Genomic DNA, 18,898 nt, shown 5'->3' with positions numbered 1-18,898 from the left:
TTACGAGACTTGTCACTTAATCATGACTGGCTAGACAATTCGGAACAGAAGATCTTTATAATTCAGTAGCCTGCTAGAATGAATAACCCTAAGGACAGATAATGCTATAAAAGGAAGTAAGAAACATTCGATAGCACATTACTTCTAATATTTCGCTCAATTAGGGAGTAGCACAATAATGATTTCTGACAATATAAGAATTCAAAGTCTATATTATCAGAGCTGATTTCGGCCAGCTCTTTAACAATATCTGGCAGGCGCTTTAAAATAAATCCCCGAAATATACGTAGGCTAAAGTATAGTCCTTTTTGTACGTCGTTCATCAAATGTTATTTTTTCATTACTTAAATTCAGATAGCATTAGGGTTTACTACTGAAATTCTATCAGTCAATATAATTTACAGCAGAGGCAGTTCTATTTATAAGGCGCATTATACTGCCTGTAACCTAGAGGACTGCGGATACTGTGGTCATTGCGACTAGTGACTGATATTTCATGTAATAGATTTTAAGCGTTATTTAAAGTATTTACCACTTATATTTTCATCTGACTCCGGTGTCTCAGAAGCTGAAACCAGCCGACGGAAAAGTCCATCTCTCGCAAGAAGGCGCCGTGGTGTATCAAACTCAACCAGGCATCCAGCATCAAGGACAGCGATTCTATCAAAATCTGTGATCGTGTCCAGCTATTTAAGTTAGCTCTCCAAAGGATCAACGACTAATAATAATAAAATAGTTTATCGACATTGCTGCTGAGCAAGGAAATCAAAGAAAGACGGAAAAGGAGAACTTACCCTATGAGCTACACTGATAATAGTGCAGCCTTTAAAAGCATCTCTCAACACTTGTTGGGTGCGATGATCAGTCTCGCTATCAACGTTGCTAGTGGCCTCATCCAAGATTACTACCTGATATCCACCTGGGCGGGTTCGTTTCTTGAGAATAGCCCGTGCTAGGCAGAATAGCTGCTGCTCTCCTTGAGACAATGGATAATCCTCGAGGACTGTGTCCAGACCTCCTCGGCGTTCAATGGCCTCCCAGATGCCAATCTGCTTTAATACAGACATTATCTCTTCGTCGTTAGAGGCCCCCATGATGTCTGCGTTGTACCGCACAGAGCCTAGAAGAATGAATGGATCTTGTGGAACAGCTATTAGCGCCTCTCGAATTGCTGCTGGGGAGATGCTTTTAATATTAACCCCATCAATGGTGATCATGCCATGAGATGGGTTCACAAGGCGAAGTAAAGCAAGTATAAAAGAGCTTTTCCCGCTAGAGCATGGATGCAGCGTTAGAAGAATAATAGAATTAATGATGGAAAAACTTACCTGCCTGTGCGGCCACAAATACCAATTCTCTCCCCCGGTGCAATGCACATAGAAATATTATTCAAGGCCGAGGTTCCGTCGGGGTAGGAAAGAGAGAGTCCCTGGATGTGTATTGCTCCCTGCTCAGGCCAGAACACCAGCGGTTCTGGGTTTTCTCCAGGATGAGATTCAGGAGGAGTGGTCTCCACAAAGGTTTTAACGCGGGCAATTGCTCCGAGAGAGGTTTCAAATGTGGTCCATGACGTGATGAATAATGACAGTTGTTGATTAAGCCCCAGAATGTTGTTTAAGGCAACGCCGAGAAGGCCTGCATTGGTGCTTTTGTGCAACTCCATGGCCAGTGCCACCACAATGATTGCCAATACCATTACCATAATATCCAGCACCAAATTTAACCACCTCTGCGCGCATAATAGCATATAATATGGCTTCTGGGACTGATCAAGATGTTGAATTAGAACCTCAGTGGATGCTGTTTGCCAACAAAACGCCCGAATTGTGGGCAGTCCGTCAAGAACCTCAACAAAATGGGAGTACAAGGGACTCCGACACTCCAGGTCGAGATATCGTAACTGCCGACTGGTCTTTAGATATACTTTCTGCAAGAAATACAGGACCACCAATGTCACCGGAATCGTGATGGCCATATATGCTGAGCCTGTTGCAATCAAGCCCACGGTGGCGATGCATCCGAATAACGACTGCCCTAACGACATTAGAGATATAGGCAACGCCAGATCCACCAAGGTCATATCCTGGCTAAAACGGTTGAGTGTTACACCACTATCAGTCATGGAAAAGAAGGATAGCGGTGCTCTAATAACGGTGTTCAGCAGGCTCCAGTGCAAGCGGATGGCCGACTTCGGCATTAGTTCAAGAAAGATAACCCATATGCATCCCACAACTAGCACCGATGCAGCCAGTGCTAAAACAATATAGACGGAGAGATATAGCGGAAGTTGGCCGCCGCCTGCCTCAGTCCACTTGCTTAGCCATACCCGCGGAAAGTTCTCGGCGAAGGCTAAAAAGGCGTGGGCAATGAGAAACACGGTACAGAGAACTGGACCAACTATTCGTGCGTAATAATAGTACACCGACAGATCTCCAATTTGCCTGGTTTGATCCTGATCTTCCATGTTGTTCACAGGATCAGTTAACGATCTGTTTGTTTCATCACAGGTCTTTTCATTTAGACCACCCTCTCCAGCAACCGTAACTTCTCTGCCACGAATTAGGTTTGCGTATTGAATGGCGTCTCCACCCGCTGCCTGGAACTCGATCTGCCCATGTGAATTAAGTGAGATTATGCTGTCTGCCACCTTAAGTAATTGGGCTAGTTAAAACACATCACGAATTAGATAACTTGGATTACGCATTGAAGTAGGCAGGAGAGCATACGGTTGTGAGTTGTTAAAACGACTGTTGTTCCCAGTTGGCGAAATATCCCATCATTCGAAAGAAGTCGCGCAATAATTATCTCCTGAGTCTGCATGTCCAAGGCACTTAAGGTATCGTCTAGCAAAGCTATATCCTGGCGACTGTACACCGCACGAGCCAATGCCTACACAGTTAGCCTGGAGAAGAAAAAAAAGCAAGAAACAATAAGAAAAGGAATTTGTATAGCATACCACTCTTTGCTTTTGCCCCCCTGATAGAGTATGGCCTTTGCTTCCTACTTCACTCTGGTCTCCGTCGGGCCAGCAACGGATGTCCTCCTCTAGGCAGCATGAATGTAGGACGGTTTGGTACCACTTCTCATCCACCTTGTGATCTGCGAGGCCAGTGATGCTCTTCTTAATCGTTGTATTCAGCAGCCAGGGGTTTTGAGTACAATAAGAGATTCGCTTCGACTTGACAGAGACAGTCCCTGACTGACAGCCGAGTTCTCCCAGGATAGCCTTAAGTAAAGTTGTCTTGCCTGAGCCGACAGGACCTGTTACTACTAGCAAAGTGCCGCTTTTTACTTTGAAGGACACATTTGTCAGGGTAAAAGATATTGCCTTTTGTGTAAGTAGGACTGTGACGTGGTCCAAACTAATGGCAACATCTTGCTCTTCATCGTCAGTTAGTAGTGGGGATTCTTTCTTATCTGTGTTACCTATAGAGGTTGTCGAGTGTAACGATAGGGATCTATTCCATCCAAGTCGACTATCCTTAATCGGGTCGGATACCATGTACTCGTGGATGCGCTGGAAGCATCCCATAGCCGCTGCCAGCTGTGGCAAAGCAGCGAGAAGCTTTTCTGCGGGTGTTGTAACAAGAGTGATAATGCCTAGGGCAGTAAATGCTTTCACTGTGGTTAGAGAGTTGTCACCTCGGATCTGTGCTTGGATCGCATAGACGATAAAGGTGATGACCGGGGACCATATTCGGGGCAAAGTTGCTTCTACTGTTAGCCTAGCAACCTGTAGAAACGTGAATCAACATACCTAGACCATTCAACCACATTATTCCCTTAAAAAATGCTCGAGATACAAATAGCTCCCGTTCACGGTGTTGTTGAAGGTTCTGGGCCAATGCTTTGGAAAGCCCCGAGATCTTGGTTGCCTTTATAGACCCCAGAACAGCAGAGGTATTCTTGATCCTCTTCTGGATCTCCAGGTTCCAATTCTGTTGGTCGTTTCCGATGGTATTTGCTACCAACTTCTGGCCAACTAGGCATGCTACATAGAAAAGTAAGTACTATGTTGTTCCATTAGCAAAGTGTACTCCTCTTGTAACTGACCCAGTGTAAGAAGTAATGGAACGATACAGGTCGCACCGAGTTGGAGACCAAGTAATGTTATGCCAATAGCCACTTCTATTGTACGGGCCCAGATGTCATTCATGTTCTCCAAATGATCGATAATGCCGTCAATATCTAGCCAGGGCCATTTCTAGATAAGAAACTGTACTCTTTTTATAATATAGGAGGTCACTTATTAACTCACCTGTACTCATCAATGTAAGAGCAGCACTTTCTGTGTAAAGACCATCATGGAGTGACAATGTCCGGTCATGGATTAACATGATCATTGAACCACGAAATAAGGTCGAAACCCTCGAGAAGCACTGTCTATAGTGGACGTTTGATAACTAGGAATTGTAGTTAGAGACGAACTGTACGTATAGCACAAAAGCGGCTTACCGCAATACCCAGATATACCAGGAAGGTGGCCCCAATAAGGCCATAGCCACCATTTCGGGTCTCTGTAGATACCGGTCGCTCTACATGCTGGACCGCCGCCATGATTAGAAAAGGCTGGGCGAAGCTGAACCCAATCAAGCACAATCGAGGCCACACCACAGCAAGAAACTCCCTCCAAAAACAGCGGACAAAGACCCAAGGCAGCGAAAGTTTGTTCTTCGTGTTCCCTGGATCTTGTTAACATCTCACGTATGTGACGGGTGTAACCAGCAGTGAAGATAAACAGACCATGTTTCTCCCATACTCTCTTTAGTCGTTCGCCCGCAGGGCCTGACGCAAGCCCGGGGTCAAGATCAAAGAGGTCTCGATTCCCTATAAGCTTCCGATATCCCATCACGAAGAGCTGATTTATCCACCAGACAAAACTAAGATTGATAATGCCGCTGGTTGCCTCCGGAGGATACTCCCGGTAAGGGGACTGGAGATAGGAGGTCTTCTCTCGCATCTCCAACAGTAACATGGTGAGTTTTATCCCGGCAATGGCACTCTGAACCGCTGCCATGGGAATTCGGTGAGTCAGCCATAACGTCCGAATCTGTGTCGCATCGAATATAATTGAGAGCAGTAGGTAAACAGTCAATAGGGAGGAAGGTCTTGTTGATTTTCGGTCTTCAACATAGGAGAGCCCAATAATAATGACCGCATTAGCGAGACCTAGGGAGGCAGCGGGGATGCTCGTCGAGGTCTGCGAGAATGGTGATACGCTCCATAACACTAGTAAGGAGAGTTGGAGGGCTAAGTTGATGGACGAGGTGACCTAGAACTTATCAGCGATAGGACCGAAATATTGAAAGTACCCTGAGAGATTATTCGCACCAGCTTGCAAAGGTAGTTTTTCTGCTGGGAACAAGTCTTAGAGCGGCATCGAGTGAGATAGAGCAGTCGAGGTGGCCCTGCTAGCAGCAAGACTGTGGATGGGATAATCGACAGGACAGCCTGCTCAAAGGTCAACGTAAAGTCAAACGCCCGCACGTGACTCACAGGCCCGAAGGCGCCCTCCCACGAGACGGTGGAATTGTGGGCCATAGCTCAAATTCACCTCAGTTACGTGCGACGAAAAGCAAATGGCCAAGATATGTGACAGGAAAGAGGTAGAAATAGTAGGCAGGGCTCGCAAGGCGATGACGCGCGCGATGCTGCCTGGACAACAATCCCTGCATGAATCCCTGCAGGGCCTACGGGAATCTGAGGGGTATACTGTACTATGGTTGACCGCGGTGATTTTTTTAGTACGGTCCACCTGTAAGCACTAACTGACTAGCGGCATATGACCAACCACCTTCCTGATTAGATTAGAAATGAAGCTAGTGAGACCTCAAAATAACGCATAGTTGTATACGCGAAGCAATTTATATTTAAATATATGATGTTGGCGATACTGCCGCCTCAGTCCGCCTTCTCTATATGGCGGCTTGGCAATAGCACTCAACCCCTTTCCATAGAGAATTCAAGCATTTCACTCCCGATTGAGTAGGCAATACAGCCATGTCGCTGTCATATGATTTATATCGCTTCAAAAATGACTACCATACTACCTCTACCTGACTTAGGAAGGTTAAATTCGGACTGTCTAAAGCGGGACGATCGTATAACTAAAGATTCTTACTATACGTAATAGAGGGTTTATTTACCAAAGAATTGTCGAATCGTTACCTAGAATTTTATATCGCCTGGTATAGTACACTATAATATCTTACTCTGTAATACTAAGGAAGGCTCGCGGATAAACACCTAAGCTAAATAAAGAAGAAGTAGACGAAACTATCGCTTTTATTACCACATTTAAGCGTACTCGCCGTATACTATTCTACCATATGTTGGCCGTCTCTCTAGGTGTAATTGCTAGTAATGTACCCGTAGGAATATCGAATGATGAAGGTCTGATTCTTTCAATCTAGCTGCAAACGATGGTTTAAATACATGAAGAATAATAAGCAATCTAGCCTAAAAAGGCAGCTAGAAGAGACATAACTTTTGAACCATGGAAATAACAGAAAATTCTGCATAATCCTCGGGGATCGGTAGTTACCAATACCGATGTCCGGACTAGGAAGGTCTCCTATGTGACTAGCGGTCACATACGGTTGACACCAAATTATTAAAGAACTCGAGTTTCCCGTTTATATAGAGATACTCGCTCGTACCCTATGAAAAGCGAGACTATATACGTTATAAAGCGCTTTAAAAGCCTCCTCTCTTAGCTAGGAATAAGGCTACTTATCTTAGGCTATCGAACAGGGAAGCGCTACAGACACCCCCCCCTCCGCTCCTGAGTGAGAAGGAAGCATCCTAAGAACCCTTTATTGCTGATCTTTAACTAGCACTTTTAGCTGACGACAGATCGTCATTGTAGATGGGACTTGTGGTACAGTCGGTACATTATAGGCTATCTAAATCAAGCTTATAAATGTTAGATGCTCGATTAGATTGAAAGAAAGCCGGTAGATTGTGAGAAATGATAAGATCTTTTTCTCTCAGGCTAGTTGTAAGAAAGGAATATCGGTTGAAGCAGATCTCTAATAAAGTAATTGTTCATTAGTTAAGGAAGTATAGTAATAGAACATTAAATATACCTTTTTTTGAAGAAATTTCGTGATTTCATCTTTCTGTCTGTTCTTAAACCGTTGACATACAGCAGTCTTTAAATGCTTTATTATTGTTAATAAATTATGATGCCTTTCTTTCTCTTTAGTATCCTTTTTTGCCGAGTAAGGATGTTCAAAGATCTGGCTGCAACATTTGTACATGACCTTTGGTGCGCCATCTATACTAGAGACGACCTGATCATAGTGCTTCCAAATATCTGAAAGGTAATTTGAGTCCTAATGTATCTTACTTTTGGGCCTATAATCAGTTTGTAACTACCAGTCTACTCATTTACTATAAATCATTTCGTTATAAAGTACATATGCCTTTCTTCGATCGGGCCCGACGCGTTCAAAAGAAGATGGAATTGTTAGAGGAATAGCTGGTCGAATAAACGAAGAAACTGAAGGATTAAACGTGTTAAATGTATGCTAGCTGCTAGATGGAGTGTCTAGATGATTTAAAGAAGTTAGAAAGGCTAGATTGTCTATCTCTATATCATAAAGAGATGATGCAAAGTCAGATTGCTGGCTTTGAGACATAATAAAGTAAGTATATGATACATGAATTAAATAAAAGAGAGGGGTAGAGAAGGAGATAGATACATTACTAGAAGAAAGATTTCTGACAATTTATGTTACTTAGCTGTAGACGGTAAGTCAAACAAACAAGCCTACATATTACAAGTGAAGTGTGTTTAGCCTAACGAGGCCCAACATCTAACGAGGCCCAACAAAGCCCATGAGGGCCCATGAATAGCCCAAAAAAGCCCACGAAAAGCCCACAAGAGCCCACTAATAGCCCATAAAGCCCATGAATAGCCCACGAGAGCCCATTTATAGCCCCTTACCGGCCCAACTTGATCTTAGATACCCTCGAAATATTTTCACCCGGTCGGATACGGAGATAGAATACTAGTAGAAAAAGCTGAATTCCTTCAAATTCACTTCTTTATACTATTGTTTAGGATTAGAATTCCAAAATAGAAAAAATAGGCTTTTATTTCATGTAGAAAATGAATGAATTAGAGTAAACAGAAATAATTTACTTTTTACTTCTAACTTTTGTCAAGAAGATGCACACACTCATATAGTTAAAATATATATCTTAATAAGTTTACATTAACTTTATCTATGAACTACCCATACACTACTATAATTGTCGGTTGACTTGGTCATTGCCCTAAGCAGATATCCTATCGATTCAACTGAATGTAGGTATATGCTCGGTGGGTAAAAGTGAAGTGTCATTTCTAAACTACAATCTGCCTAGCTATTTATAGTTCCACTTGTTTACACCTATGCATTCCTGATCCCTTGGTATGCCATTTGGAATGGTAGGCCAAGTCTAGGCCAAACAAGGTGCTTTGCGGTATGTGGATTAGGTCAGGATACTCCACCTCTCTGGCCTGGTTGACAATATTGTTCCAACAATAATAATCAGAATATGAAATTTTTATAAGTAAATAACTTGAAATAAGCCTTGTTTTCTTTAATTCCAAGAAGATTTCCTAAAGTTTCCTACTGTTTTAGGCGAGGTTACAAAGAAGTTCAGTCGACGAACTAGAACAGGTGTAAAAAATGGTATTTTATCTTGATTATTTAGCAGCTTTATGAACGCCAAGACCAAGATTTTATGCAAAAATGGGCTTTTGCGGGGGCCCATTGGGGGCCCATCGTGGGCCTGATGGTTGGGCTTGGGCCTGAGATCTGGGCCATCAGCCCACAGTGGGTTGGGCCCTGGGCCCGAGATTCAGGCCCATTTGTGGGCTCTGATGAAGTCTACTCAGGAAGTAACATCAGGAGCGGAGGGGGGTGTGTCTGTAGCGCTTCCCATCGAATATATCTATTAAATAATCGAGGTAGTAGAATCAGATCTTTTAAATAGATAAAATTTAGATTACTTCGGGATTCTATATACGAATTTAGGTGACTCGTAAAACGGGAGAAGAGCTAAAGGAAATCTATTTTTACACCTGAGCTTAAAAGTTAAAGCCTACTTTGCACGTCGCAATAACTATCAACGTGCTAAAGTAGAGGATCCTAAGTTTCTAGGTCCTTGGTTTCAGCAGGTAAATGAGACTATTCAGAAGTACGGTATAGCTTCAAGCGATATTTACAATTTTGATGAGACGGGGTTTGCAATGGGCCTGATAGCAGCCGCCAAGGTGCTTATTAGGTCTGATATGCCAGGAAAGCCCGGCTCTACCTTCCTGCATTATTTTTAAAGGCAAGGTGCATATGGAGGCCTGGTATGAGGATGACAAGGTCCCACCTGATTGGAGGATTGAGGTCAGTCCTAATGGTTGGGCAAGCAATGGAATCGGCCTACGTTGGCTGCAGAATCATTTTATACCTGCTACTACTGGCCGATCTATGGGAAAATATAGACTTCTTATTCTAGATGGCCATAATAGTCATCTAACCCCTCGATTTGATCAGATCTGCGCAGAGAATTATATTATACCAATCTGTATGCCTGCGCATGCTTCCCATAAACTTCAACCGCTTGATGTGGCTGTTTTCTCGCCTCTAAAACGCGCGTACGGGGGCCTTGTTGAATCTTACATGCGCTGCGGGTTTAATCATATTGATAAGCTTGATTTCTTGAAGGTCTACCCTAAGGCTTATACATAGGCCTTTACTAGCAACAATATTTATAGTGCTTTTAGAGCTACTGGCCTAGTTCCACTAAATCCTGAGCGCGTTATATCTCAGCTGACAGTTCAGCTTAAGACTCCTACACCTCCGGGTAGTAGACCAAGCAGTCAAGGCAGCTCAGCGCCCAGAACACCTCATACGATCAAACAGTTGAAAAAATCAGAATCTACGCTTAAAGCACTGATTAAAAATCGGTCTCAGTGTCCTGATTTGCCTATCAAAACCAGCGTGAATCAACTGACTAAAGGTGCCGAACGAGCTCTAAATGATGTGACAATATTTAGGCATCAACTAGAGCAATATCAGGCTGCACATGAAAGACAAATTAAAAAGCGAAAGCGCTCTACTAAGAATAATACATTTGAAGAAGGAATATCAGTATCTGAAGCCCGAATCCTTATAGAGCGCCGAAATCAGGCAAATGAAGCTATACAGGCAGTGTGACGAACTGACCAAGGCCTACTATATAGAGCGATGCGCATACCAATTCTTCGACTTGGTATTCTGGTCTTTTTAGTAGCTCAGTTGGTAACTGTCCTACTAAACGGTCTTGGCGGGTAGAAGCGCACCTACTCACTGCCAAGCCCGTGACAGGCAGAGAGGGCTCCACCTACTGAATCGGCTCCTAAGCGCGCCCGATCTAAATGTTCTGGCTGTGATGTACAGGGTCATAAAATTACGCACTGCCCGAATCGATAGAACTACTCATCTTTATATAGAAGTCTAAATTTATGGTGTTTTGATCATTTTAATTTTCTATATGGCAGGTGGTGTGCGGCTCTCTCACCGATTACGTTATAGTATTATTCCATGATTAGTTACCCTAACAATTCCCGCCAAGCAATTGGTTGTTATGTACTTCTGCTATGACCAATTAGTTGATGTTCGATAAACGGGGTGTCCTAATTAGGAAATAGAGTATGATTTATAGAAGGGTTTTAGATGAGCAGTTCTTGAGCTGATTTAGCTCCTCTTTCATTATCTTATTTCAGTTGTTGTGTGTGCAGCGAAGCTTTTACCGCTGGCCTACCCCATCAAATAGTTAAAGCAATGTATTACTCAATTCCGCAATCAGGGAACTTCAGGCGGATCCGCGTGTTGATATCGTCCATTGCATAACCTTCTCCGCGACTCAGCAACATTTTCCCACAGTGCTCGGTATGGCTATAGGGCCCGATATACGTGTCGATCGCCGCTTTACCGGCTCCCAACAGCGCTCGGTGCATCTTCTCCCACATGTACACACAGTGCTGCACATGATACTCCCAGCTTACATACAGTCCATCCAATTCCCCCTGCAGGGCTTCTTCCTTGGGTACTGGCTGTGTCTTGTTCTGATCAAGATACCACTTCCAGTTGTCCAGCTTCTCAAAGGATTCCGATAGCTCCGCATCGTAGCAGCGGTCTGGTAACCAGCAAAAAGTGATGATGTCAAAGTGACAACCTCGTGCTCTGGCTTCAGCGGCGGTATGGCCACAAGGCGACTTTATAACCCCTTCTATCACTGGAGACGATGGGTCGTAGGTATGTTTTGATGTGTCATGGTGGTGGGAGGAGGAGGAGGACTGAGAAGACTCCAGTGAGAACGAAGTGGATGATTCCCAACGCATAACGTTTGAGATGGAATTTGCAGTAGAGGCAACATTCACGACGGTAATTAGGAGACCCGTAATGGCCAACAGAAGGCATATTATGACAATCACGTACTGACGACGGAAAGCGCGGCGTCTCCTATTGTCAAAGATACGCGGGTCAACATCGTGGGTCATTGTGTTGTCCGAGCTTTGCTCATATTTCCCTTCATCCATAGACAGTGAGGGTGGGAATTTCTGTGAATGTGGTGAAGTAGACATCTCTAGAAAATTGGAGTCAAAGGGGGATCCGAGAGGTCCCCGTAAGGGAGCAATTAATAGCCAGGGCTTGGAGGCTTCTGCATCGAAACCCACATCACGAGACGGAAAATCGCGCACTGTCTGAGAGCGCTTGCTAGGGTCTGCTGTCATGTAACTTCGGCCATCTCCGTTGGATACTGCTGGAGAAGCCAAGATAGCGCTAGCAGCGTGACAGGTCCAACATGATGCAGTGCGCGTTGCCCTCCCAATTACTCCAACTGGCAGGATATTCAGTCGCCATTACTAGCTAGATAAGAGAGCCACTTCTTTGTGTTCTGGCCGAGCTGAATCTGCCATACCCTTGAAGAGGATTTTGTCTCGACAGTTTTTATCTCGGTTAGACTTGAACCTCTACTTTACAATAATGGTTGGATATCGACGAATATTGAACTGGGTGCTGCCTTCACAAGGCCAAAGGAGTTACTATGCAGCATTACAGCCAGAAGAGAATTCTCAGGATGAAATGAAGCTCTTGCCCGAGAAGATAATGGCGAGACCGCGTTCAGCGTATCGCAAACACTGGGTGATCCTCAACAGCATCCTGTTTGTCTCCTTCATTTTCGCAATGTCCTCCCTCCTAGTCGCTTTCACGAAATATTACACCATAGTGCGACGAAGTACCATCAGTGTGAGCCTGCCATATGGAAATCCGATACCCCCAAGTACGACCGCTGTTCTTTCTTGTTTTTTCCTCGCTGATGCCCCCAGTGCCCTTGGAAACGAAGAAGTTTGGTCCATCGGAGATCTTTACAGAGCGCTCAAGTCCCCGAAGCAACGCTGCTTGGGAGGCCCTAGCAGGACGTACGATGACTCCGTTTTTTTGGCACTATCCGGGTAGCTAACTCAAAGATTGCAGCAAACCACGAAAACCCTGGTTTCATTTATGTCCCCAACTGGGAAGAACTGAAGCTACCACCGGGAGGTTTTATCCACGGAGAAATGATGTACGGAATTAGCATGTTCCATCAGCTTCATTGCCTGGTGAGTGGCGCGGATCGTCATTCCGTTCTATTCCCAGTAGGGGACTGATGCTGACTATGTCCTAGGGTGCCATCCGCTATACATTTTGGCAGTTGATGGAGGGTAAGCTTGACCCGGCAGCCTTGGAGGCTCTTGACGGAGATACGAACGATCCAAACTTTATCCCCAATGGTCACGGATTGTGGCACATTGAGCATTGCTTTAACTACGTCCGGCATGCCTTACAGTGCTACGGGGACACAACCATCGAAGTCCCAACGGATTTTAATGGTCAGTTGATTTTTATCGGGTGGAATACCACCCATCAATGTCGTAATTTTGATGCAATTTGGGACTACACGGTCAAGCACTCTACTTTGGAGGGCTGACATTGAAGGTGGGAGTGAGGTGGCAGGGACGGATATCTCAGAACTACCCGTATGGACATGTACAGACACGCGGTTACATACGCTAGCAGAGCCGAATGGACTGATCACGGTCGTCATTGCTTGTTAGAACTACTAAATCATCATGCATGCTGTAAACTACTCCTGGAAGACACTTCCCCGCTCCGAATGTGGATTTTCCAGATCCCGCGGGGTCCAGGGTGCTGATTTGGCGTTTGGTGCCTAATGGGGATTTACGCCTTCCAGCCAACAGACAGTGAAAGTTCCAGGATTAGGATCCTCAATTATCAACTGATGCGAGGTTTATCACTGGCTAAAATCGTTGTTAAGACCTTCTGTGATGTGCGGAGTGCTGCCCGAACCTACATACATTCCTACATCCATCTATCTGCATTGCAACATCCGATAAATAGATCTCTCTGATTAATTACTATGAGCCCTATTGTCCGTGTTATCTAATAGTTATAATTCTTGGAAGACGAATGCGATGTAACGTACCCCGCTTCTATAGCATTAACTATCGGGGAACACCTCAGACATCGGGATTGACATTGTTCCCGATCCCTGTTGCAGTAGCCAGGCGGCCTGAGAGGAAAACATGGGTGCTAATTGGGCTCTCATGTAGAATGGTCAGGCTTGAATGGTAACTTCAGAGATAACAAACCGAATACCAAACAGTGGAACAGCCAATGAGCGCTCATTATTGCATACGCATGTTGGATGAGGGGATGTCCGCGGAAGTATGACAAATTCACAAGAATGACAGGTCCAGTGCTCGTCCGCCTGGGATATATAACTGTTTGGATCTTATCCTCAATTGTAAGAGATAGAAAGGGCAATAAACATTCATTTCCCTACCTTTTCAACTACCGAACCTCTTGCCTACCAAAGGAACCATCCGGGTAATTATGAAGGCCATATATAGCTTCTCTATTCTTGCCCTTTTTGCCTCTATGTCTATTGCTGCGCCAGCTGCGTCCCCTAACTCTGGTATGCTGGACCCTAAAGAAGAAAAGTTATCCGGTTGTGCTAACTGATCTGTACGGTACAGCAAACAAGCAGTCCAGCGATGACTATTCCAATAATCCAGAGCCACTCAATTGGATCAAGCGTGAAGAGCAACAGGCTGAACCTCTAAACTGGATCAAGCGCAGAGACGATGAGCAGGCGGAGCCCCTCAACTGGATTAAACGTGAGGATTCCGAACAGGCGGAGCCCCTCAATTGGATTTGAATTATCGTGAGAGTGACCCTCGGTAATCTCAGGTACGTGCACTACGTACTGATTTCTCAAGTGGGTTATGATATGAGAGATACAGAGAGGAGTGGGAATGCGGTTCCAAGAAGATATTTAACATTAACTATGTTTGTACCGTTTGTCTGCCTTTAGGACGCTAGAATCATCTGTTCAGTTTGGCAGAACTCAGAATTCCCTTTATATACGGGGTTGGTTGAATGATCTGATTTGATATGGTGTTGCACTAGCGCCTCGGGCTTGCCACAAGGCAAGGGTAACAGAAATTGGGTTGACCCGCAATGAAACTGAGTTATACATAAAGTCTGGTTTCGTCAAGAGTAGAAGATCGTTATGCGAGCAGAAACGTAGGCAACAATGACGAAAGAATCAGAAGTATACAGTCTGGATAAAATACTGTGCCCGACAACTATTTTTGGATTTTCATATGATAAGGAGCCCCATGTGCACTAATCACTGGCTGGACATCTCGAATGATTTGATATGAGCATCTGTTTGAGAACCAGTACTGCCTAGGTCCAGCTAAGGGCTCTTGTTTTTGCCTGTTCTAACCGTTCCAGTAATCTTGCGCTGTCTGTCAGAAGACCTTGTAGCTGCTCAATGGCTACTGTCTAAATCCTGGTGCCAACGCTCGACAACAGAGTGTCCGGAACTTGATAAATCCAAACAGAGTTTAAACTAGTAGACAGTCTGTTTTTGTATTAAGCCCAAGGTAAAAAGTACGGAAGCATTCCAACTCTTGAACGCAGTAACTCCCACCATTGAAGAAAGATATATTTACTTTTTTTATCTCTTTAGTAGACATATCTTTAGTAGACATACTAGGCTTACTTTCGTGTCTTCTTCTCTCTGTCTTTCTGCAATACCTGGGAGAACGCATAAAGACCCATCTTCCCTCGCTGCCGTATAAACTCTGCCTCTTCCACGGCCTTTAGCAGAGGCGTTCCACTGGCGTGTCTTGTACGGATTTCATCGATGATTACTTTCCTGCGGCAGAATTTCACCCGCTCACGCTGCAAGTAAGGGACACCAAACTGCGCTATATGTATCTTCCAGGCTTTGAATGGAAGGCTCGCCTCCCAGCCCGCATGTCCTTTCTCTCCAGAGCTCCGGCACAGTGTAAACCATCTGAAAAGATACATAGTGTGGGACTCCTGCTGAATGATTTGATGTGGTTATAGGCTCCAATGTCTTTTGAGTAGTTGTCATATCGCTATTAGTAGTAATAATAATAGCAGAAGAGACAGAAACAAACCCGGGGATAGGTTGTGGACTGCGGACATAAATGCCTTTGTTATATCTGGATTTACCGCTTGTAAAGAAAAAGTCACCCGGCCACCGATAATATCGTGAAGATAGTTATTGATCTCTTGAAGCTGAAGCTGCGTTTTACTGCCCCATTCCTTGATAGCGTGGCCTAATCCTTGTTGAAGCTCCTGTCGGACATGGGTAAGGCGCTCAGCTAGAGCTGGTAGAGCTTGCCGGAGCCGGAACTCCTCCGGCTCTTCCACATCCTGTATAGATTGCTTAGCCTCCGCAGCAAAGGCCCAATAATCTTCTCATATAAAAATCGGATAACACCAGATAGGGTGCAATGGAAACTGCTCACAGAAGAGAACTGAATCTTGTAAAAAGATTACACGGAGCTGGACTAACAGCCGTAAAAATCCCTGGGCTGCCATATTTTGGCGATAAGCCTCACTCGGCTTTTCTGTTTCACTTTCGCTTTCCTTCTCGTTCTGCTGGCTGCAGTCTCCATATGACTCAAACCAGTCCAGCCACTTATCAGCCTACGGCCGTACAGCGTGGGTAAGAGACTCAAGGGGCTGGATCTTTGCCCGGGGTAGATAGTAATTCCCTGTAGTAGAAGCCTCGAAACCCGCCATTGCCCGTATAAACTTTCGGGGAAGGCGAGTAAGATAGCAATTGGTTAGAGCGTCATTATTCCAGTGCCCGGCGCGGCGAATTTGGTGTTCTGATCCGCCCATCGAGCTCCTTCAGATCGGCCGATATGGGTCTGTTGGAACGATGTTATCAACCAGACCAGAGAAGTGGAGTATCTTGACCTAATCCACATACCGCACAGCACCTTGCTTGGCCTAGACTTGGCCTATCATTCCAAATGGCATACCAAGGGATCAGGAATGCATAGGTGTAAACAAAGGGAACTATAAATAGCTAGGCAGATTGTAGTTTAGAATGACACTTCACTTTTACCCACCGAGCATATACCTACATTCAGTTGAATCGATAGGATATCTGCTTAGGGCAATGACCAAGTCAACCGACAGGGTCTTTTTCACCGAACTGAGGCCAATCTGTGCAAACACGCGGTTGCTCCAGTAAAGCTGGGTGTCGTGGGAAAGCGGTTTCTCTATCAATTCTCCGTTCGGTAAATGTAGGTTATACCACTGTGGCCGCCGACGAATCTCAGGCACCGTCTCCCGTATAACATTCCACCGGAAAAAGAGATAAAATGCGGTGGGCCATTGTACAGATCATTGGATTGCGGTGCCGCATTACCGAGTTATACTCTAAGCGCCCCATCGAATTTGTTTTGCCATTACCCAAAATCATGATAATTGAAAAACATGGCGTAGGACCCTCATTTTTCAAAGGGATAGTAAAAAGATCTGCGAACTGCAGGCTTCGGAGTGGCTGGCCCCGTGTAATCATGTGGTGCGAGAACAGGAAATCCACGACTGTACGAAGGCGAGATTCAATGCTCTGCGGCTTCCAGCGCTGGGAGTTTTCAGGTATATTTTGCGCCCAGTCCTCCCAGCAGTATCGAACAAAAGCTTCTCTTCTTTTCTTGTCATAGCCAACCAGTAAAGTACCTGCTGCTCGATCAAGGTATTGACCCCGTTTTCGTATATACTCATGGCATGCGTGGTCATCTAAAAGCGCAATGACTGCCTTAACGCGAGGTTTGGATTTGGATTAACTCTGCTGCTCTTTTGGTATGACCAAAGATCTCTTTCTTCTTTGGGTTGTACGACTTTAAAGTATTCTCAGGACAGTTGATTCGAAATAGATTTAAGCCTCTTCGCTATACGAAGCTAGATGCCTAGTGATAGCCACATGACCCTTTGTTAAAGCAGCCATATCCGAAGGTACAGAGCTGCTGGAGGTGGGGAGGCCATTACCTGAGGGAAAACGAAGAAGGATGTGGGCATTTCCGAGCCATATGTGGTTAGTTAAGGCACTCGATCTTGAATATCTGGTCTTCCTTGGTCACGATATCGTAGATGGCATCGTTGTGGCCGGGGACCCTGTTGTCCTGGTGGGCCATAATGTCCTCGCCGACGAGCATTTCTTGCTGTGTGGGGTTGGTATTAGCAAGAGCAGCTAGCGCAGCGGTGCAAAGAGGCAAGATTTGCCGGATTTCATCGCGTGGCGGTGGTGTGGGTTAGATTTTGAGACAGCTCAGGGGAAGTGAGCAGTGAGGGACGAGAGGAGTCTTAGCTTTATGTCACTTGACTGCCTCCTAGGCGAGTACGGCGTAGAGTCTAGACTCTAGAACCTGCCCGAAACCAGCGCCTAACCACAGCCGCTGCTAATTTCACGCTCCCCGCCCCCGCCCACGTTGCCCCTGAGGTGCATCATTGAGGGGGCAGAGGAGGCAGTTCAGACCCACGATAGAGTCTGCCGCGAGGACCGGCAGATCTGGTATACAGATGGAAGCGGCTATCAGGGGATGATCGGAGCCGCCGCGGTCTCTATTCGAGCAGGAAGGACCGCCAGGAAGCATCTAGGAACGGAACTGGACTCTACGGTCTACGTGGGGGAGTTGGAAGGGGCCCGAATGGCCCTGGATCGGGCGAAGCCTACCCCGATTACGACCTTCTCAGATAGCCAGGCAGCTATTCAAGCTGTGCGCAACCCTGGCCGGCCATCGGGCCAGTACGCACTGCGGGCTATTTACGGGAGGGTTAGGGCCCTGCGGAGCGAGGGCCTGGAGGATGCTGAACTGCGTTAGATCCCCGCTCACATCGGGGTAAAAGGAAACGAAAAGGCGGACAAGGCAGCCAAAGAGGCTGCGATAAGAGAAGTTAAACTAAGCTCAATAAGGCCGCGAGATCGAGCAATTATACGGTTCGCAGCTATAGCTAAAAGAGATGTCCGCCAACGTTTACGTACGGAGTGAACAAAGCAGTAAAAAAAGCAGAAAGTAAGCAGGCCGACGAGGCAGCTACTATTTAAACCAGACAAGAAGAATTTACGGCTTTACGAATATCTCAGTAAGCTGCACACCTCGATTATTATACAGATGCGCACTATGAGAATAGGATTAAGGCACTTCCTCTATAAGATTAAACAGGTCGATTCTGACCGGTACGCCTGTGACCTAGGGTCCCAGACCCCTAGGCACGTCCTTCTGGAGTACTCGCTGCACACGGCTGGCCGGAAGATAATAATGAGTTACCTCAATCAAGTAGAGAGACTGTATAAGTATATATAGGATTACGATACAGTTATAGCATACCTGCAAGCGATCTGCTACGTCACCAAATTTATGCAATAAATAGGCCTTCTTTAACAATTCTGATTCGCTCGACTGGACGAGGAGGACGAGGAGGCTCCAGAACCTACCAACCTGCTAGAAGGACTCGAACTAGGCGAG

The 18,898-nt window shown here is 45.4% G+C and overlaps 4 protein-coding genes across 4 annotated transcripts; 2 read left to right on the top strand and 2 right to left on the bottom strand.

The window, feature by feature from the left end:
* Window positions 1-447: 447 nt before the first annotated feature.
* KD926_005029 (uncharacterized protein) lies at window positions 448-5,541 on the bottom strand (the record flags this gene model as incomplete). Its single annotated transcript, XM_053095439.1, has 12 exons — window positions 448-464; window positions 533-686; window positions 795-1,272; window positions 1,329-2,661; window positions 2,727-2,889; window positions 2,957-3,711; window positions 3,758-3,991; window positions 4,054-4,188; window positions 4,259-4,403; window positions 4,456-4,682; window positions 4,744-5,272; window positions 5,332-5,541. 12 exons carry the CDS (start codon window positions 5,539-5,541, stop codon window positions 448-450), a joined length of 4,380 nt encoding a protein of 1,459 aa, XP_052949896.1.
* Window positions 5,542-10,816: 5,275 nt separating this feature from the next.
* On the bottom strand, window positions 10,817-11,764 carry KD926_005028 (uncharacterized protein; the record flags this gene model as incomplete). Its single annotated transcript, XM_053095438.1, has 1 exon — window positions 10,817-11,764. One exon carries the CDS (start codon window positions 11,762-11,764, stop codon window positions 10,817-10,819), a length of 948 nt encoding a protein of 315 aa, XP_052949895.1.
* A 253-nt stretch (window positions 11,765-12,017) lies between these two features.
* KD926_005027 (uncharacterized protein) lies at window positions 12,018-14,253 on the top strand (the record flags this gene model as incomplete). The annotated part of the gene is made up of 5 exons (XM_053095437.1): window positions 12,018-12,315; window positions 12,362-12,454; window positions 12,510-12,634; window positions 12,700-12,904; window positions 14,072-14,253. 5 exons carry the CDS (start codon window positions 12,018-12,020, stop codon window positions 14,251-14,253), a joined length of 903 nt encoding a protein of 300 aa, XP_052949894.1.
* Window positions 14,254-17,461: 3,208 nt separating this feature from the next.
* On the top strand, window positions 17,462-18,253 carry KD926_005026 (ribonuclease H family protein; the record flags this gene model as incomplete). Its single annotated transcript, XM_053095435.1, has 2 exons — window positions 17,462-17,602; window positions 17,825-18,253. The coding sequence occupies 2 exons, from the start codon at window positions 17,462-17,464 to the stop codon at window positions 18,251-18,253; spliced, it is 570 nt and encodes a 189-aa protein (XP_052949893.1).
* Between the last annotated feature and the right edge of the window lie 645 nt (window positions 18,254-18,898).

The sequence above is a fragment of the Aspergillus affinis genome (genome assembly GCF_023601865.1).
Source record: "Aspergillus affinis strain CMG 70 chromosome Unknown NODE_247_length_19975_cov_108_184139, whole genome shotgun sequence".
In the NCBI taxonomy this organism is placed as follows: domain Eukaryota; kingdom Fungi; phylum Ascomycota; class Eurotiomycetes; order Eurotiales; family Aspergillaceae; genus Aspergillus; species Aspergillus affinis.
The sequence above is the reverse complement of the archived record's forward strand: the minus strand, read 5'-3'. Positions and strand labels throughout refer to the sequence as shown.